This window comes from Astatotilapia calliptera, chromosome 14 (assembly GCF_964374335.1).
Source record: "Astatotilapia calliptera chromosome 14, fAstCal68.1, whole genome shotgun sequence".
Taxonomy (NCBI): Eukaryota; Metazoa; Chordata; class Actinopteri; order Cichliformes; family Cichlidae; genus Astatotilapia; species Astatotilapia calliptera.
The window spans coordinates 3393949-3416243 of record NC_137435.1 but is presented as its reverse complement, the minus strand read 5'-3'; the positions used below and the strand labels follow the sequence as shown (position 1 = coordinate 3416243).

Genomic DNA, 22295 nt, shown 5'->3' with positions numbered 1-22295 from the left:
TGCAAGTCCAGCCAGCACTAGAAAATAGATGGTAAGAAAAATGGTGCACAATTTTTGTCCGATCCAACACACAGACTCACGAGTGACATCAAAGGCAGTTGAAGTCTTCTCACACGTTCCAAACAGCATGTAGAAAATCTGAAATTAAAGCTTGTGACCGCATCACAAAGTGACATCAGAAGGAAGAGACCTAACAACATACAGATATTCCATGGTGGCTTTTCCATCAACCATTCGTCGTCTCCGAGGATTGAATAGTAATTTTCCTCAGCAAAACATTGGGCCCGGTAATAACGCAGGAGAGTCAAGCTTTCACTGCTGTCAGCAACAAATACAGGAAAGTGTATTTCCCTTTAGAAGGTCCCCGCAGAAATATTCACCAACAACGATGACTTAACAAGAAGTTAATGGCTGTGACAGCAGCACACAATCTGCACTTGACAAATTTCAATTATGTTATTTCATGTGCAGCAAGCTTGTGGTGTATTATTTGTGAGTGTGTGTGTGTAAAATATATGTGGAGGCAAATGTTCTCCTGTGCACCAACAAACACTGAGTAAAAGATTTGTCTGCAGGGCAAAAATATCTAATTGAACCTTTAAAAAATGCTTGAATATTTATCTATAGTTGCCTTTAAAACATCAATCAGGGACTTGAATGAAAATTGATTTCAGCTAATGAGCTTTAAATGCTATTTTTTGCCAGTTGGGGGGAAATTACGTCACACGTAAACTAGCTTCAGCATAAAAACAGCATTTTGATTGGGGAGCTGTCACTGGTGATTCATTGGCTTTTAGACAGGTCTGCTGTTGTGAATCACATGCTTGACTATGATGCAAGAGCATTTAGACGTTTCATTAATTTTTTTTAAAGAATTGTATCCTTCTTCCCAAAAAACATTAATTTCAGCCTTGTTTTAAAGACTATTTATCTTCTGTTAGTTTTTTCCCTTTTACACATAAATGAGTGATCATTGTTAATGAGCTTTAAATGGCATTTTGTGCCTCTTGACTGAATTTACTCCCCATATAATAAGAGCATTAATGCAATGTTGGCATTTATCAGTCAATTATAAGATTTTCTGGAGTTTGGATTGGGACTGGAGAGCACAGAGCACTGCAAACATTTAAACAGTGTGTAACCAGCTCTAAGAACAGAGACATGGAGAAGAAGTCTGCCTGCAGAGAAGCAGTCCAGGTCACTATTTCAAATCCCCGTTGAATGAGGGCTGCAACAATTACGATCGTCCAATATTGACGTGCCTGCAGGCAAAATGCTGAACCTGCAGCTGCTCAGGTGAAGGCGTAATACAGTCCTGGTCATAGGGGGCATTTCTCAGGTTCAGAGCATAGAGCTGTTGAACAGCTTTCCTCCAAAGCGAGCTGATACTCAAAGGCTTAATTTCCATTAAAATGAGCTTCAAAACTGAAGGATTTGCTGTGTGATTTTAGTTCCACCATATCGTAAAAGAAACTCAGAAGAATTAAGCCATATATATAAATATGTAAAGCTCTTTGAGTTGTGTGTGTGTGCATGTATTAATAAAACATAATTTTACCAGGTTTATTTTAATTTTAAAGCCTCAGTGCAAATAAAAACTCATGCACATAATGTGTATTCTGGCAGGACAGAAAGAACTCTTTTAATAAGCCTTTTATTCTTTATCCATTCAGATATTTCTGTCACTGGAATGATGGCAGCTTTAAATAATCTTCCTAGAAATGAATTTTTTAATACTATGAATTTTTTCCACAGTTGTTATAATTCTGCCTTTCTATCTCAAGCATATTTAACCAGAAATGTTCATGTCCTAAGAGCATATTGGGTTCTTCAGCTGCTGCATGTTTCACTGTCTTTGCCAGCTGGTTTCTGACGGTGTCATCGGGGCAGACATAGGGCATCAAGCTGGCTTGGGAAAGCCTTGGAATACCCCAGAAGAGCTAAAGAGAGACTGCGGGATGAGGGCTGTCTGAGCACCTATATATAGACTGTTCTGTCACGAGGGTGGATGGATGGATGGACTGGTGAGGCTTTTAAGGTTTAGAGTCCCAAGATTCTTTTTCATTTGGATCATCTTCTACACTCTCCAAACTTGACAAGCAACCTGAAGCTCCTCCCCTTTCATCCCCTTTCTACTGGTCATTAAGTAAGTACACGCATTAGGTGGACCATGTGTGTAATAGACACGCTGGTCAATGTGTCCATTTCACGCTTTGCCTCTCCAAAATTCGAAATGCACACACATGAAAACGTTGCATTAAGTTGCAGAAACAGAAGCCAACATGTAAATAATCACTGGAAGATGTTTAAACAGCCATTATTAAGTCATTTACATGGATAGACATATTAATCCAAGGACCCTGAAATGTGCATACGTTTCTTGCTCACTAGAGACTTCGTGGCTTTAAATATATTATCTCCCCCTGCTGCGAACGCAACTTCTGCATGTCCATTACACGTTTCGTTGTGATACTGATTTGTGTAAGTGCAGGTGAATGGTAATTGGCAGTTTAAATTAAATACAGCTGGAGCTTTCATTTTCCCACTTCCAGTCAAACCCAGGCAGGCTGCAGCACTGCAGTGTTATGTGATCCTGACCTGGCCAGTTTGTGCAGGTTGGAGAAGATTCCCTCTGGGACGCTCTCTATGAGGTTGTGGTCCAGGCTGAGGGTGTTGACACTGACGAGCAAAGCAATGGTGTCCCAGGGGATTTCCACCAGGTTGTTGTAGCTCAGATCCAAATCCTCCAGAGTCTCCAGGAAGTCCTGTGAGGGCGACAGAGGCAGGATGCTATCAGTGACTTTAAAGGCTCAAAGTGGTATAATTAAAAAAAAAAACAAGCATGACTTTGCTTTATCTTCAAGTGCTGAAGTATAGCATTAAAGGGTAAAGAGACAGATAATAAATAAGAAGGATATAAAATGGAAAAGAGATGAAAATGAAACTTGCAAATAAAAAAGGGAAGAAAAGAAGGAAGGCCCAACAGAAAAAAATACAAAAAATTCCATTTCCAACAAAAGTGGGGGAAATAAGTACAAAGAAAATCTTTGGTATGATAAGAAAAGATACAAATTTAGAAATAGAAAGAACGAAACATCCAGATGAACAGAATCATCTTTCTGGGAACTGAATCCAAACAAAGAAAAAATGAAATCAGTTACTGCGGTCAGTGGTGTACACTCCAAACCAGGCTCTTCTCTCTAATTGCCTCTAAACAATTCTCATAATGTGGACATAGATGAAATGTCACGAGTCAGCACACATTCCAATGAGCAGAAACACAAAGATGGAGAAGAAGATGAAGCTGGATTGAAGGAGCGCAATAAAAGCCTGGCGATCAGCTAAAGTGTTGTTGCTGCTGTAATTGCTCTCATAATTCACACAATCAGGACAGTGTTTGAATGTCACAATGCCTTGATTCTCATTACAATAATCAATGCTTTATTGCTTTTTCAACAAAGGGAATCTCATTTCTCACTGACAAAAGAAACTTTAAGAGGCGTGAAGAGAAGTTCAAAGACAGCAGAACAGAGTCCCAACCGTTCCACGACTGTCCTCTCAAGAAAATGACTGATTTTGTTCAAACTGCTGAAAATAACTGTTTATGTGCAGTTTAATGGTGGGGAATCGGTGCTTGAAATAACTGGTTTTCACAGTGGGGACTGGAGTTTCCTACCATCATGCCCCAAAGCCAGTAGACGACGATCTCAGCCACGTGCAGCATGCTAACGAATAGCTTACAAATGAAGATGATATTTGTCTTGTGTTCCCATTTCACTGATTTTTGTTTGCTTCCTTCAGTGTTAGGCTCACAGTATTACCAGTATTTGTACACAAACTGAACACATTGTTATAAAGTTTGGCTATCTGCCATTGTGACATTCTATACTTGGTTATATGTCAGAAAATAAGTGAGAGTAGATCAAGGTTAGTGTATTGTGCTAATACATTATATTTATCTATGTTGGAGCCTCTTCCTTAGAGAATGTATATTAGACTTAAAGAAGAAGACGTTCTTCATGTATATTACCTGGCAGTGACTGACTGTGATTGGACAGCTGCAAACAAAATATACACTGAAGTCTCGTCAAGTGCAGTGTGTTGATATTTTTATGCATATGGACAAAAAAAATATCTTTTTTGTGTGCTGTCTGCAGGATGTTTGAAAACACTTGTATTTAAACTACATTTAGTGGAAATTGACTCTGAGTGCTGGATCTCAAGGGACTTTTAGTAAAATCAACTTTTAGCTATTATTATGATTTAGTTGGAGAAACAGCACTTGTTCTTAGATAATAAAGTCTTGAAAGTGAGAGCGACACGAAGGAGGAAGGAGGAGAGGGTCAAAGCCATGTGTAAAATGAGACACTTTCTGATACAGCGAGTGAGAGCGGAGCAGTGAGGGTCGGACTAAAGTTCAGACAGTTCAATCCATTAGTGAGGTCAGAGTTCACGCCACTCTAGTTTATCTTCATGAAATGTCCGCAGAGGTCTGTGAGCCAGTCCTGAGGGGACACTTTTAGTCCTTTAATGAGCAGAGAAAGGACAGCATCATCAAGACGGGGGACACGGTTTATTCTAGGACCGGGTTATTAAAAAGGTGTCCAGCTGGGTGGCAGAGTGAGGCGGGCAGGCAGGGCTGGCTGCTTCTGCTGGACTTTCGAGTTAGAGCCAAAAATGTTGTCTTACACAACACTTGACCCTCAGCACTGAAACTTTTCATTAATGACTTTGCAATAACTTTTCCACTCACGATCTTGGCTCTTGTGTGAACGCTTGGTTGACAACGAATGTTAAAAGCACCGATTAAAATTAGTTGGATTTAAAACACTTTGTTAGTGTAATTTGGGCTTACCCAGAGGAGCTGGTGGCAGCAGAAAGAGCAATTTAAACACTTCTAAGAGTTTTGCATCCTTTATGTGAGTGATTTTAGTTCATTTTCAGAGCAAGTTCTTAATTACACTGTGAAATGGTTTTGCGTATTGAGAAGCAGAGCTTAATTTGTAGGACCGCTAGGATTATTTTTTAAATTGAAATCATAATTTTAAAGCTACTTAATGTCCGAGGTTAAATGGACATTTTTGTCCCTGTAGTTTTATTTATGTGTCTAGATTTTGGCCCAATTTCTGATACGAAATTAAATTAAAAAGTTCTTCTTCACGTGTCTTTGAGGACACGATCAAGATGGGGATTTCCGCTCTCCAGAGTTTCTTTACTGGTTTAATAAGAGTTAAAATATTTTTACATATTTAAAAAATATACATTTTCTCTGCATGAGCTGGATGTTCAGCTATGCTTTAGTACCTGAAAGGCTCCCTCTGATATACTGTGCAGCTGGTTGTTGGCCAGGATGAGGTGCCTCAGGTTGACCAGGCCCTGGAAGTGAGAGTCATCCAGCACGGTGAGGCGGTTGGCATCCAGGTGGAGGGCGTGGAGGTCCTGGAGATCGGCAAAGGTGTACGGCCTGATCTGGCTGATGGTGTTTCGACTTAGTGTCAGGTGGATCTGGACATGCAGGAAAACACAAGATCCACATTAAATGACCCATTTTCATGTAAAACACCAACACGTTGTTTGTTGCCAACTCAAAAATGGTGCAAAATGGATAAAAGCAATCTAATAAGGTTCACTTTGGCATATTTCTGTGTAGGGAGGTAAGTGATAGCTTATGAGTCACCACTTAAGATATAATGTTTAGTTTGAGCAGGTTGAACTCGCGGGTCTGTGGAGATTAAACTTGTATTTGACCTTCCACATTTTTTCATGAATGATACTAGTAATTAACGTGAGAGTACAATGGGTCAATGAATGAGTCCGGTATCCATTTATATTTAAAGCTATCATTAAAAAGCTCGCTGCTGAGGTCAGGAATTGCAGTCTGCTTAATACCTCCACTGTACACAAAATATGAGTGCAAAGATGCAAAAATATATTCGATTAACACCCAAGAAAGGGTCAATCAGCCCCCACACATTTCGAATCTGCTGTGGAAATGAGCCTCGATCACAGGGGACATCTGTGGCGCTCCGTCACGCTCATCACCAAACGATTAGAGCCTCATTTCCCACCTTTCCCTATGTGTGAGCAAACATCTTCCATGCTGTTGTGCTCACACTAGAGAGAAAAGTTATTTTTCACACACTAAGGAAGTCTCCAGCTGTGACGAGTGTGTCTATTTGGTGCGTAAATATGGTGATATTGGTGGTTTTCTTCTTGAGCTGCGTGCAGTGAAGCCTCGTTGCCCCCATTACTGTGATTACGGTGGGATTAATTAGTGAAATCCATTAAGATATCAGAAATGTCACCTCAGTCAACATGTTATGCTGTAAGGGGCAGATGTTCCTAATGTTTTCTGAGCTCTCTGTGGAATAAACATGACATGTTGCCTCATTTCTTACTTTCACATTCAGAGTTTTCTTTACTCTGACTGATGAATGCTTGCAAACCCTCCTCAGATGCTATCACACCATTAATCTGTGATGCACGGTTTATTTCCGAGTTTATTTTGAACTCCAGTGAGGCACTTTACTCTTTCTGTACTGGTTACTCTTTTCTGTCAGGTAAATGTACTTCAAATAGAGGTGTCCTCAATTTCTGCATTTCTGCCATAGGATGCTGCACGATGAGTCTAGTTTTTGACCGACGGTTTTACAAAGATGCAAATATCATAAATAAAAATATTAGATATGATCTAACTGTGTGACAAAACCCTGTTCTAGATAGTGTTAGAAAACGTGTATTTAAGTATCACTCTGGTCTGTTGCTCTTTGTTTGTTGGGTCTGGATGGTTCTGGCAAAGACTTGCAGGCTTTTTGGGTCAGCATCTTTATGTAAAACATCATTCACCCTGTTTCATTTCTGCTACTGCAACATTACAGAGACACAAGGACGATGATTAAATTAAAGTATTTACTTCATTTTGCAGTAATGATGTGTTTCAGTGTAAACGTGTTCATTTCACGTCTTAACATGGGAGTTTATGGACCGACTCACTTTTGGAGCCTGCCTCAAGAGGCCATTAGAGGAACTACAGTTTTTGGCATTACTGCACTGGCTTCACTTTTCAGCCCCGGAACAGGTTGCCACTTGTTCTCTACTCATGCATTACTTTGTCTCTTATGCTCTCAGTTTCACCACATATACTCAGAGAGGAGCACACGAAATGAAGGTGAATTGACATAATGGGCCATGACAACAAATAATTACAGGCCAATGCAGGTCAATCATCAACTCCTCAAAAGGAGGATGGCTGCAGTGTCAGGTGGGACTAGTTACTCTGTTACTCCGTTTCAGAAGTTCATTAGCAAAAAGGGAAACTCCTGTAACGAGCTATTTCACGGCATCAAACGCTCTCTGTAAAACCCTGGAACCTGTTCAATGTGGAAAATGTTCCATGATTAACACTTTATTGTAATGTCACTGCGTGACTGAGACTTGACAGCAGAATCGGGTAGAGAAACCTTCCTCCAGTTGATCAAAGCTGTTTTAACTCTGCAGCTTCAAAATGTTGCGTTTAACTTAAGAATGACCGCTGCTGTTCATCTGCAGCAATCCAGTCAAGCAGGCTGGGAGATGCTGAAGTACAGGATTACTTTTCCCAATAAATTCAAGCATAACATTAATAACCTATAACATCTTGCATGAATCTGAACTGTTGCTGCAATATAACTGAAGTAATAATGGGCACTGATTCATCTCTGATGGCTTAACAAGTCTTTTGGCTCAGTGTGCAAAAAAATGTAATTCATGTAAACAAAAGGCTGTTTAATAAGCTAATAAGTAGAGCACGGTTGAGTAAATATAATCAATATGTGGGGCAGCAGTAACATAAATGTTTAGAATAACTTGGTTGCTGTGATCTTTTTCATGCAAAGCTAAAACAACATTAAAAAAGAGTTTCCTGGCAGGAGCGGCCCAGGTGGAGCCTGCTTAGCAGAAGGAAGCTACAGTACAAACATGAATGTGAAGGTGTTAAAAAAGTGAGCTCTGACCAGGCTGGTCATGTTGGCGAAGTCACGGTGCCTCAGCGTCGTAATGAAGTTGTCCATCAGCCTGAGTTCAGCCGTCTGGCGGTCAATGTTGGGCGGAACGAAGAGGAGGCCTGTCTTGGCGCAAAGCACCGTGTAGGACGGCAGCAGATTCTGGCACGTGCACCGCTTCGGACACAGCATGGACGAGGAGCAGGAGGGGAGGGAGGACAGGAGGATGAAGAGGAGAGGGCAGACCAGCAAGGAGATGATATCCATGGCTGCTCTCCTGCTGCAACAGAGAAATTAGGAACACATCAGTTCATGCAGCAGCACACACTCAAGTATCAAACTGGACTTTAAAAACACCCAGCAGGGGACAGAAATGACTTCCAGAGCATCAAATTAAGAAAAAAAACTGCACTTGATCCAAATCGGCGCTCCTTGGTTTGATTTAAAGGGTTGGTTATTCAGCAAAGACAGTCAAACACTGCAGGATGACTCTATAAATGATTATTCATCACTGCAGAAAACACGCTGTTTTTCTTCTTTTCTGCTTTTTTTTGGCCGTACACAGCAACAAAGCAATATTTCTTTTATGCATCTTTTTCCACAAAAAGTTTCAAGAAAAGAAAAGTTTTATATTAAAGGATAGAGGAGACAAGAGATAGATGGTTAAGGAGATGGGAACGGGAGGGGAATCAGAGACGCTGAGGTAAATGAAAGAATTTAAGAGCATGTTATTGCAGCACTTTCCCTTTTTTTTGCTGAGTGAGTTGTCCTGGGAAAGTGAAAGTAAACAGCATGCATACGACCAATTAACCTCAGCGCACTCTTATGATTGCAATCTAAGTAGAACATTAAAGAACACAAATTACACAGTGTGCAGTTGTCTGCCTCACTTCATAAATTTCAGAGATGTTTTTGTGCATGAAAATGAGACCAAACCAAGTTTCCCAGCCATGGCAATAAAGGAATACATTTACATTCATATTGATTTCGCTGTATGTTTGTAAGTTCAACTCGGCGGAGCCCTGAATAAATTCATATGAAGAGAAAAGGGAAACACACAAAAGCGGGAATGACACACGCAAAGGAAAATCATGAGAACGCACACACTCATTCATGCATGCGTGCGGACTCCCGCATGTGCACACACTCTGAAAAGTTCTTCTGAGTTAGATGCCGAGCGACTGGAGGAAGGTCGATTGCAAATAACAGCGGAAAGAGACGCGCTCTTTTATTTATGGTGCAGAAATATTCAAACTGTGCCTCAGCCTGCAGCACAGAATACAGAAGAGGAAGCGTCTGTGTCCTCATAACATGGTAGAGTGCAGGATACGGAGTTAAATGTGAGCAACTAATGAGAGAGATGTAATGGAATGAGATAAATTCAATGGAAATGATGAGGAGAATTCAAAACCCAACTGAGACTACACCCAAATGTCAATGGGTAATTCAGGAGTGTGCACACGATGGGAATTCAAGCGTTCAAACAATAATGAGCGCTGAACGGCGCTCACAAATTTGTCACGTGAATGAGAATCTCAAAGACGTTTGGCTAGGCTCAGGGTAAACGAAAAAGTTTCATATGTCGTATCTGTGACTCATCCAACAGAAGGGTTTCATTGATTGACCAGGAAGTCCTGCTGATATCAAAATGTCTTTAAAAGGAGAGACCTGGCCGAAGCAGCAGCAAACACAGCGTGACAGTATGAGCATGTGCCTCCTCGAACCACATACATTCAGATCTTTATGGAAATGTATTCCACGTCCACGATGTACATTAACAATACATGCATATGAACAGCATGCATGAAAAATGAAGCTCAAAGAGGAGCATGGCTTGGAAGTTTGTTTCAGTTTTAACTATCACAGAGTTTCCTGCAAGTTGTCAGTGACGACTACCAAATTATAATAAATGTAAAGGTGTGAGAGAGAGCATAGAGATGCATGACTGAATCAAATGAGTTTAAGTGTTATCAGAACAGAAATGCGCTTCCCTTTTTTGTCTGGACCCTTTTTTAATTTGCAGCTTTAAAATGGTTTTGATCTTTGATGGAGGACAGTCCAACTCTACAGGCTTGAACTTGACAAAAAAAGAATTGAATTCAAATGGTCACCCATACATATGCAACCTGTTCTCATTCCTAGGGCATGAGCACTTGACATGCTGGCTGAGGGAATATTGGACACTGAGAAGGAATGGTCCACTTGTTTGGTTCAGCAAAATATGCTTGTTTTTGTTAAAACACACATTAACAACATTAACATTTAGACTGGATTCTGAACTCCCGGCGCAGATGCCAAGTAGCACCTTGTGGTTGGTTGTTGGCGTTTTAGAGAACAGCAGTAATTGATGCCTGGGAGAGAGGATGAGCTGTGAGAAAGCATTTGCCCTCTTTTCCTGATTTTTGAATAAAACATGTAAGCGTGACAAATATTGTCAGGACCAGTGAGTCCACCTCTGAATGGGTCAAAAATACAAATTGAATGGTTTTGGTGTGGCTTAGTCAAAGTTTGGACTTAAATCCGATTGATTTTTTTTTAACTTTAGGCTTTAAACTGGCCGTTCATGACTGAAAACCCTCCAATGTGGATGAATTAAAGCAAGTCTGCAACTAAGAGTCAATCAAAATTCCTCCACTGCGACGTGAAAAGGCTCATCGCCGATTATCAGAAAAACTTGACCGCACATTTTCCACACAGTGGCAGACAGGTCTGAGGAGCTCTTTGTAATAAACGAATCATTCAAGTAAAAGCTAACTGCATTTTACAATTACTCGGGTCATCTTTGTCTAACTTTAGAATTATTTGGGTGATCTAAAATATGTAAATATGTAAAAATAAATCAGGAAGGGGGACATGCGCAGCGCTGTATATGTGCTGGACACATTAAACACAGAACACTGTTGGTGTGAGGCAGAGGTGACCAATTATCTCTACTGTTTCAATTTGTTTACAGCTCGTTAATATACACTGTTTCGTACTTTTGCAGGTTTTTCAGGTGCCGTAAGATGTTGGGTCTCTGAAGAGCACTGGTGCTCTGAGAACAGATTTAATTTGTTTAGTCAGGCCAGCTTAGCGTGAGAAAAATGCAAAACAGTTCTTTTTCAGACTACAAGCACTTCTCAATCTCCGTCGCTCTCTCTCCTCTTTTCATCACTTGCTTCTCAACTGAAAGTGCTTCTCATTTCAATTGCATTGCCTCTTTTTTCCATCCTTCTACTTATCTTTCTGCCTGCATCATCCCATCATCCCTCTCTCAAACCCTTTTCAGCTGTTTCCTGTCACCTCTCACTTCTGAGACTGCAGACATCCCTTCATTCCTCTTTCCTCCCATCCTATCATCATTCTCTTCCTCCATCTGCATCACTGCCTCTATCCATCCTTCTGTCTCTCCATTTTCATCCCTGGAAGAGCATTTACTCATCTATCTCTCCACATGACTTACATGTCCATCCCTTTCCCCTCTGTGCATCTCTCTCAACTCTCTTTGATCAACTCCTTCTTCATCCATCTATCCTTACCACTAATTTTTCACACTGTCATCCTCCTGTCATCTCCCCTTCTATTCATCGCCTTTGCGTCATTCTCTTCCTCATATTTAAAAATAGTATGTTACATGTTTGGGATCTGCTGCTTGCAAAATAAAAGGCACGTGTTGAGCAACATGTCCTCAGATGATAAAGAAATATGCAATTTAACATTAAAATGATCATTTGTATGTTGATTGAACTTCATGGTTTGCCGGCCAGACCTGAGTTAAAGTGACCTTCAAAGAAGCAGGAGGTACTATTGAGAGCAGCGGTACTTCTACTTGCCTCTAATTTGTTTTGTTTGGACCTTGGGATAAGATCTCAGACATGGTCTTGAAATTCTTACCAATCACATCTTGGCATCTTGGTTTGTAGCGTGTTAGTGTGAGGCTATCGAGTTGCAAACGCCGGGACTGAAAAATGAAGCCTAGTCAGAAAAAACTGCAGTTCTTGGTTTGGCCACATGAGGCTGCCTCATGCGTCTCCCATGTTAAATGACCAAACTTAACAGCGTTAAGCAACACATTTACCACCTGATACAAAAGAAAACCCCCTGCTAGGCATGATCTCAGCGAATTTGAGATGCCGAATACGTCCACCATTTTCAAAACAACCTGTAGTGCTGCAGCTTTGAGCTGCATAATAACTCTCATTCCAACATGCTCCTAATCAGGATACTTGCTAATTAAAAAAACAATTATGACGATGAAAATCATCATGATGAGCCAAAAGTTTCAAACTGTAGTAAAATGTTTGAACCTGAAGAAGGTACAAGTGGCTGGAGTCTATCGCAGCTATCACAGGGCAAGAGGCAGGGTACACCATGGTCGCCAGTCTGTCGCAGGGCTAACACTGACAACCATTCACACCTTGGCAATTTAGAAGTACCAGCAAACCCAACTAACTGCATGTCTTTGGATTGTGGGAAGAAGCCGGAGCACCCGGAGAGAACCCACGCAAACACGGGGAGAACATGCAAACTCCTCACAGAAAGACCTGAAGGTGGAGTCAAACTCAGGACCATGAATGTGTGAACCAACTTATTAATGCATTTTCACTGGAAAACTCGACAAAATCAGTGGGATGAAATCTCAGGGAAGTGCAAATATCTATAAAAATGTCTTTTTGCCAGTCCATCCAACCAAATTTTGAACGTCAGAGCAACCTAATATTCCTAAAATGCCATTATTCTTTTTGCTCCAAGACCACCTCTGCAAATGTCACAGCTTTGTAAAGTGGTGAAAAATCCTACTAATTATAGTAAAATATGGTAGTGGGATAAGCTTCTCTTTGGGGCACTCTAAGATGCGCTCAAGCATGCGGTTCATGGTTGTCAGCATGCAAACCATCAGCTGTTCCTAAAGCTGACCAAGTACTTTTCTTTCCTAAAATACTTTTCATTTCTTTTTCAGTTCAGTTTTATTCATATAGCACCAAATCACAACACCACAGGTGCTTCACATTGTAAGGTTTAAACGTAAGGTGTTGATGTCTCTAGAGTATTTTTTGCATTAATATTGTCAATGAACAAAGGAAAGCTTTGACTGTGTGTCACATACATTTTGTCATTCATGATAAAAAAAAAGTGCCTAAAGAATCACAAGAGTGAGCAGAAATCACACAGAGAAGTCACAGAGAATAGTGTGGATGTATAGGCTGAAGAGAGAAATAGAGGAAAGCCATTGAGTGGGTGGGAGCTTGATGAGAGGACAAGAGCAGAAGTTCCTTTTTCCAACCAGCTGGTGGAGATGTTTAGCTACAGCTTCAGAAACATGAGAACACACACGCCTGCAAGTGCACACACACAAACATGCAGACTCAGGGCTGAAGCAAAGTCAGGCCACTGTGCTAAAGCGATGTGTATACTGCAGGAACAGAATGAAGACGAATGCTGCGAGAAACAGAGAATAAAACACACAAGGTAGAGCGACATCTGACAACTGAAGCATGAGGGGATATTTTACATTCATCAGACTGTGAATATTCAGTAAGCCCGACTGCTGCCTCTACCTCACACTCATAGGCTGCTTCCTATAACTTAAGCATCAAATGCTGCGGTGGCTTGAATACATTAAAGGAATAAAATGACACCTTGCTTACATTCTGCTTAGGTTGCAGGATCTTATACCATATGTTCACAGCTGTGCTGCGATGCAGTGCAGGACTCATGCACCCTTCATGTTGGAAGGGTCAGCCAATCAGAAAAAAATGGCTTGGAGAAAGGGGGGTTGTGAGATTGTTATATTATCTTATGCCACGTTGTACCCCTAATTAAAGATTGTGAAATCATTATGTAGTTTTAACTCCTGACTTAGAAGAAGGTGACAACTATTAGATTTATTAGACTGATTTGTATTACATTAGACTGCTGATTTATTGTAAATGAATTACATTGTTTTATGCTGATTTACAAGAAATTTTGTTTTCAGAGAATCATGGCCTTATTTGTCTGATTAGAAAGAACGGAACATACTGCACAGGAAGCCGAGGTCATAACTTCGGCTCACTGAGAGAGAAAGAATGTGGATGTTTAGGTTTTATGACTTTGGAGGGGGGCTGAAGCTACAAGAATGTGAGAAACGGTCAGACACTTCGAGATCTTGCGGACACCCTCCTGTCCACATCTCCGTCTGGACGTTTTCTAATGCTCAAAGTGTTGTATGGAATAAAGAGATTGTTGATTGAGCATTTATACACCGAGTGTTGTTCTTCCTTCAGCCCAAAGATCAAAGAATTGGGATATTTAACAGGATTGAAGCTAAAATGGCTTATTTCAGACAGATGGCTTATTTCAGACAGATGGCTTATTTCAGACAGATGATAAGCTAGGGCTGCACTGTAGCTCAGTATAAGATAAATAAAGATTACTTTTAATGTAACATTCCCACTTTTATATGTACGGAAGCACTTTACAAAGTGCTTTAGGCTACGTTCACACTGCAGGTCTTAATGCTCAATTCCGATTTTTTGATCAAATCCGATTTTTTTGTCTGCTCGTTCACACTACAAATAAAATGCGACAGCAAACGCTCTCTAGTGTGAACGCTCAAAGCGGCCCGCATGCGCAAAAGAAGATGTCACACACAACGCGCTCTGTTTAGACCCAGAGCAACAGTATTGTTTGACTGATGGCCTTAATATAAAGACTTCGGTCTTCACGTTTCCCAATTTTTGCTTTAAGTTATTTTGTTATTTACATAATAATGTAAATAACCTAATAATGATCCTTATTGCCGTTTAAGAGAGGAGCGGTGCTTCAAAGGATAGCTGCAGATTTCTGTCAGAATCTGCAGATTATACAGTACAAATAAAATGTTTACGTTGTCTTCCCAACAGTTTCACTGACATCCACACTGGATGGCCAGGAAGCGTTCGCGATGTCTTCTCGGGCGCTTCTCTGGCGCTGATAATTGGCTTCAGTCTTGTGTCGGTGACGTAAAAGGCGGATTTAATGCGACTTGACCGTTCAAACAGCAGTCGCTTTCTAAAACATCGGATATGTATCGGATTCAGTACCACATACGAAAGTGACCCAGATCGGATTTGAAAATATCGGATTTGCGCCGTTCACACTGTCATAGCATGATCGGATATGGGTCGCATAGGGTCAAAAAATCGGATTTGATGCGCTTTCGCCTGCAGTGTGAACGTAGCCTTAGACTACAAGTCACATTTTAACCAGTGGATTCTCTACACTTTAAGCACGTTATCTGTCTCACATCCAAGGCCAATTTATAATCAACAGCCTCACTAAGTTGCAAGTCTTTGGACTGTGGGAGGAAGCTGAAGTACCCAGAGGAAACTGTACCCAGAGGTAACATGCAAACTCCACACAGAAAGGCCTGAGCCAATGAGATGTCTCATTAGTGCAAGAAGTCTGCTTTGAATCCTGTATCAACTTTGTCCAAACCAGCGTTGTGTTTCATGACGGTGGGATAGACTTAAAGTTTGATTTGATTCAGAAGAAGAAGTTAATGATAATGATAACAGGCTGTACATGCATGACTGTGTTGTTGGTATAATATATCATGGCAACAATTTGGGTAAACAGAGTATTTTTATTGTGCAAGTCTCATTTTGGTCCAAAACACATCATAAATCAGTGAATAAGCCTTTGTTCCTCTTCAGCGCAGAATGATTATGCAGTTTGATCAATAAAGATATGACAAGTTTGTTTGTGTGCTACTGGTTTAGTCCAAAATATGTTTTGCAACTGTACAAGCAAAGAAATTTATCATAAATATTCTTTATGAATAACAAAAACGGTTGTTGTGTTTTAACACTATAAAAATGAAACTGAGCTGATTTAAAATCACTTCTCTGAAGCTCACAGAAAGATTCACAGATGCTTCAAGTTACACCATGTCGGTAATGTCGTGCTACTTTTTTTTAAAGACTTTTTGAGTAAAGAAAGTAATCTGATCCCAGCGTGTCCCACTTGTAAGAGAATAATGTTTCACATTTTTAAAGCAACACTCCTTAAATGAGACAGGATTTTACAGAGTGATCACAGCATGTCTCCCAGCAGGAGAGAGAAGCTGAGCTTAAGAGTTCTGTCACATCATCTCCATCTATTTATCTGCGTGTCTGCCACTGCTGCTCTGACACAACCAACTCGCTGCTGATGATCTTTGAATCGATGCATCTGAAATGGAATTAAAATCAATAGTAACTGACATGCAGAGGCCAACTGATGTTGATGTCTGGGTTGGATTTAAACATATTAATACAGAATGTTTACCATCCATACCAACACCATGTTCCTGTGCAGATGGAAAAATTAAATCATAGCAGCAAGTGCACAGAATATTGAATTTATGGCACGGTCCACTATCATTTATAAGAGGCTTAAATTGATAAGATAAAACACAACTCAAAGTAATAAAAAAAACTGTTAGTTTAATTAGTTTAAGGAATCATAAAATAGGAAATAGGTCACTGAACACAAATTCCCATTCATTAATTGAATAACGGCCTTCTAGACACAAGGGTCACCACTCCTTAGCCATCTTAGTAACAGCTCTGTGCATTTATTTAGGAAGTTATTTTTGAAGTTTCCTTCTAAATGAAAGGCAAGAAAGCCATAACTTCAACCTTAAAGGTCACTGGGACACAAAAACTGCACGTGTGCTAATTGAATCTACTGAAAACTGCCGACTTTTTCCCAAAACAGGCTTTAAAAAGTCTCCTTTTCACCTTTGCACAGTCGCATTAATGGATCAGTCTGTAGTGCCAACACAGTCAACATCTCTGGCTTCCTGCACCACAGCACGAAACTGCTAAATGCTAATAGTTGCTACTTCTTCACTATGAAAACGAGTAGCTATGCTCACCAAAACATGGAACTGTGGGTGAGTGCAACACCATGACTGGCTCGTATGCTGCTCAGCTTAGCTGTTGAATAGCAAGTGCAGGACAACCACCTTTATTTAAGCAGCATTTCTTTTAAATCGTGCCAAAAAAACACCACTATTTAAATGACTGCGATACGCATTTTATAGCAACGTTGATTAATGAGTTTTGCTCGTATAATAAAGACTCTGAAAATGCAACTGTGCAAAAAAACGACTGCAAACAATAAATGCAACAAAACTGTGATAACTGTATATCTAAAACAATAGAAAAGCATAAGAGAAAACACTCTCACAGAAGTTAGTTTTAGGTGCATAATTCAAATATCATCTGACGCCTGAATGTTTTACTCTGCTGTGCACAGATGTGTCATCAGTGTCAGGTGGTTGTAGTATTAGCAGATGAAAGAAAAAGGTTAAAAAAGTGATAAAGTTGTTAAGCATGTCTGCTTTATTGATTGAGATGCTTTCACTTATGGGTAAGTATGTGTGCCCACTTTCAATGGAAGCTATTGTTAAACTCGGAGCAGCTCTGAAAGGAGACCCATCGCTCAGCAACAGACTGAAAGAACTAGTGATAGAACTGAGCAAAATGCTTGTTTTCAAGTAATTAGACAGCAATCAGCGAAGTGCAGTTATTCTACACAGGTCCAGACTGCAGTCTTAAATTCAACATTTTATTATAGTATTATAGTTTTGTGATCAAAACAGGCTGTGACAATAATGCTGTCGCAGCCAAATATAGAAGTGCATTTTCCTGTAGTCACAGTGCTTTTAAAAGTGATGACAGTAAGAAGTTACTACAAGTTTACAGCTTACAAGAAGCCCTAATGCTGCTCATTTGTGTGTGTGTGTGTGTGTGTGTGTGTGTGTGTGTGTGTGTGTGTGTGTGTGTGTGTGTATACGAGACACGGGAAACAGGCAGACAAATTTCAATTTCAATTAACATCAATCACTGTCATTTATACCGATGACATGTTAATGGATTTTGCATACACATGACACACTGGTAGGCCGAGCATCATGGAAAGTGTCATTTATATTTAAATGTCATTTCATTTCTACAGTCATCACCGTTATGCTCATTACAAGCCACACTGGGTAAAGCTGACAGAGTCGTACTTTAACCAGGAGCTGTAATCAATATCACTCAGAGAGCAGCTTCCATATTCAAATGCACATCCTCTTTATCTCGCGCATTCCCAGTCTCCACTGCTGGCTCTGTTTATTATTGTTTTATTTACGGAATATTTTATTTGATGCCAGGGCCACGAGTGATTACATAAAAACACCATTACCATGCAAATCCCACCCTCCCACCAGTCACCTCTAATCAGATAAATCACCCAACTGTGTGTGGCACATACTTAATATAATAAGAACTAAAAACAACACATATTCGTGCATCTTTTATAGGGTTTCAAGCTTTTCGAGTATCTGAGTATACAGTATATTTAGAAATGTAAGGAGACAGAACTGGGCAAAATAAATCATACGCTGATCATTTCAGGCTGAATTTTTACACACGGCATAAACATCTATATGTTTTATGAAAGCAACAGAGGGGATGTTTAATTAATTAATATAGAAATAAAGCAATGCTGGAGGACACGGTGAGCAGCAATGTGGATGCTCCAAAGAATGAATATAGTTTAAGTGAGAGCATGCACCATGGATGCAGTACAGTTTATTAATCTTTGTGTAACGAAGAAGACTGCCAACTGTAGCATGCACACGAGGGCTTCTAATATCATTTTGTTAACTTCATTTCTTGTTCTGATCAAAGAGACTAAAATCAAACCTCAAACTACGTGTGAAAAAATAGGAAAAAGACGAAAACACTTTTTTCTTGCTGTTGCTTCGACTCAAGTTTCATATCGTTGAATGATCACCACCTCTCACGTTATCTCACTTTGACTGGGCTGCCATCGCTGCCTGGTAGTGATAATCGTATTCCTGTTTGTTCAGGAGATGAGCTGTTCTCAGGAGAGCCTGGGAAATGCAAATGCTGTGGTAATGTCACCAGAGGGGTCTTCAGGCCTACTGAGACTACACGCCATCATTAGATATTGACCAACATTACTTCTTTCCTCGCTGCTGGGGAGGAATACTACACTTTCCATCTGTCTGAAAGTCTTTCAATCCAAAGTTGGCACCTACATAAAAGAATTCACTGCTTGTTTCACCTTCAGAAAAAATAAATAAATGGATACATTTTGTACGAGTGAAGCGGAGCACTGACAGATGTATTGGTGCAGCATCAGCAGGGATCTGAACAGAGAGCTCAGCCTGAAAACAATGTTGACTGGTTGATCTGAATTCCTGCCCTCACTTATGGCCACAAGCTCCTGGTAGTGACTGAAAGAATGAGATGATGGATCGGAGCAGCCGCTTCCTCCAAAGGTTAGCTACGCCCAGCTTTAGAGACAGGTCATGGTCACTCAGAGTAAAGCTGCTCGTCCTCCACAACAAAAGGAGTCAGGCAGTTTGGGCATCGGACCAGGATGCCTCCTGGGCACCTCCTAGATGAGGTGTTTTGGACATGTCACACTGGGAAAAGACCCCGAGAGGACGCCCTGGGGCAGACCCAGGACACACTGGAGTGATTACATCTCTTGGCCAGCTTTGGTACCTTAGCTTCCCCCTGGAAATGTTGGGCAGGGGGGTGGCTGGGGAAAGAAAGGCCTCGCTGCTCAGACTACCCCCACAACCTGTGGGCATGGATGGATGGATTTTTCTATTATATTCATATGCTTATTGTTTTTAACCCAGTGTCACACAAAACAAACAGAGTTAAGGTAGATGTAATAAACACAAGTAAGAACAATCCCAGAATCATCCATCCATTCGCTTCCACTTATCCTTTTTCAGGGTAGCGGGGGGCGCTGGAGCCAGCTGTCATAGGGCGAGAGGCGGGTACACCCTGGACAGGTCGCCAGTCTGTCACAGGGCCAACACACAGGGACAGACAACCATTCATACTCACATTCACACCTAGTGGCAATTTGGATTATCCAATTAACCTATCCCCACAAGCTGCATGTCTTTGGAGGGTGGGAGGAAGCCGGAGTACCCGGAGAGAACCCACGCATACACGGGGAGAACATGCAAACTCCACACAGAAAGACCCCGGCCTGATGGTGGAATTGAACTCAGGACCTTCTTGCTGTGCGGCAACAGTGCTAACCACCGTGCCACCGTGCTGCCTGCCTGTGTAAAACTGACACTGAATTAATTTTAAAAAATACTGACTTTAAAAGTAAAACAGGAAGTAAAGAAAAGACAAGTACAAACGTTAGAGACATGAAGCCCGACAGGAGCAAGAGCCACCAAAGAAATGCAAGACTGAAGGAGGAATACACTCAGAGACATCCAAGTCACCACAACTGTACTGTTGCCTTTTTCCCCCAATTTTAAGTTAATGTGTTGATGCCTGTAATGAGAACCACAACAAACATTCTCCTTGCAACATCTAAGCTTTGTAGTGTTCTTTAACATAGACGCACACAATCAGCACAGATTCATAGTGGTGATTTTTAAGGCAGCGAGTTTACATGTATGTTAGACTACACGGATAGTTCATAAAATCAGCTCCATCGCCACTCGTCTCCATCTCTCATCGTAGGCTGTAGAAAATAAATGAACATATTCTCAGTTCTGCTGAGACTCTAAGAGGGACTGTTTTCTAGCATTGTTATCTGACACGAGTTTGTTGGATTAACATAACCTAAATAGTGCAGCTTTGTCCAGTTACATTTTTCTTTTGAATATCCTTTCTTACATGTCATACGCCGTGATTGGATCATCTAAAGCTTAGAAAGATTAATTATAAGTGAGTATATTCCTTTTGCTCAGTCCAGTCTTTAAGTGATGACGTATGAACTCTGCTTCTAGGTCCAAACTACTCTGTGCTTATAAAGGCTGTTGTGTTTTTAACATGTTTTAATACTTTGTATCTTGTTCTATTTAATCTGAACAAGCCCCTAAAAACAGTCAGTGATCATTGTCGGCTTCTCTCGGTTTTGGAAGGCGCTTTGCTAATAACTTTTATCTTTACCAACATCACTGCTATCAGCTATCACTAGGAAACGTTGGGACTATGGGCCCACGTTTTTGTAAAATAAATGTTTTCTTGACAAAACTGTATATGAACCAAACTTATTACAACCCTAAAAAGTTGCGTCCTCTGGTTTTGAGGACGAATATGTGTCGGATAATCATCATATTCCATATTTCCAAGTGGCTTCAAATGCATTTGAATTTGCCTTTGATTTTATCTCCAGAAACCAGTGAAGCTCTAAAAATTGGTCATTTTAGTCACCTTAATAATGTCCGTCAGATGCTACTGCCTGCCCACTCACGGGTTTGGGAGTAATGGGAATAAAAAAATCTGATCCGTGCAGCTATGAGGAGGCTTTTAACAGCTTGGCCAAAACACTTTACTTCTACCACATTTTCTTTTCTTTTTTTGTTGCTCAAAACAAGGCACGCACACCAAATCAGTGATTTCCTGCAATCCTGTGATCAAAAGGGAGCAAACACGACGAGCTTTCTTAACACAATTCAAAAGTCATTGATTTAGAGAAGTGCAATGTGCATGATCAAAGACGTATTAAATTGAATTTTTATGAAAGGCGAACCAGATTTTCGCTCGACTTTGATCTTTGGAGCCTTTGAGGAAAATTCCACGCTGCTGATGAGCCCTCGTTCATCGCTTCATCGCAGAGGCTGAGCTGCTGGACAGCGGCTGATACCGGCTGCGGTGGCATTAATATGAATGATGGTGTTGGGAAGTTCATCAGTGCGGAGGAAGGAGTAGCGACGGCGTTGGGAACGGTGTTGTTTTGGGCTGAACGTGTTCATACTCAAACAGATGTAAAAACCTGAAGATAGATTGACTAGATTGGGGGGGAAAAGCTTTTAGGCCTTTTTTAGCTTTTAACATGCATGAATTATTTAAATATATCTATTCTTATCTAAAATAGTCTCTTTGGGACAGATTTACTAACAGTGTAGATCCTTTTTTTGATATTCACTAAATGCAGCGTCAGTTTAATTTAAAGTGCTGCTCGTGCAGATGTATTTAAAAGTTTTCCAGCTAAGGGAGCTTTCACAGTGAGCCACAGGTTTGGAGTGTTTCAGATTTTAGTCACATTTCAACATAAAGATTGGTCCACAGTGAAATACTCTCCGTCTGGCTTTTCTTAACAAAAATGAACTTGGGTGTAATTTATTTATTTATTCTTCTCTGAAATATTGGATCTGTTGCAAATCAAACTGAAATATATGTCAAAACACAGCTATTAATGGAACAAACACACCTGGAATGTCTCAGTCTTAAAATATGTCACACTGGCTTCAATAAATACCTGCAGCTCAACACAGGCTGCGAAAAGAAGAAAAAAACTAAAACACAGCAAAACAGAGGAATCTGCACA

At 40.5% G+C, this 22295-nt stretch overlaps 1 protein-coding gene across 6 annotated transcripts in view; it reads right to left on the bottom strand.

Annotated features, from left to right (window-relative positions):
- Positions 1 to 22295, bottom strand: part of LOC113037032 (leucine-rich repeat and fibronectin type III domain-containing protein 1-like protein) — a 421423-nt gene that overhangs the window by 50642 nt on the left and 348486 nt on the right. For 4 of the 6 annotated variants that reach the window (XM_026193741.2, XM_026193739.2, XM_080289323.1 and 1 more), the window contains 3 exons: positions 7992 to 8259; positions 5305 to 5505; positions 2599 to 2765 (listed from right to left, as the gene is read on the bottom strand). In XM_026193741.2, the coding sequence (XP_026049526.1) occupies positions 2599 to 2765; positions 5305 to 5505; positions 7992 to 8246 (623 nt within the window). In that variant the 5' untranslated portion in view covers positions 8247 to 8259. The remainder of the gene's footprint in view (positions 1 to 2598; positions 2766 to 5304; positions 5506 to 7991; positions 8260 to 22295) is intronic. The other 2 variants (XM_080289322.1, XM_026193740.2) reach the window with 1 other exon arrangement.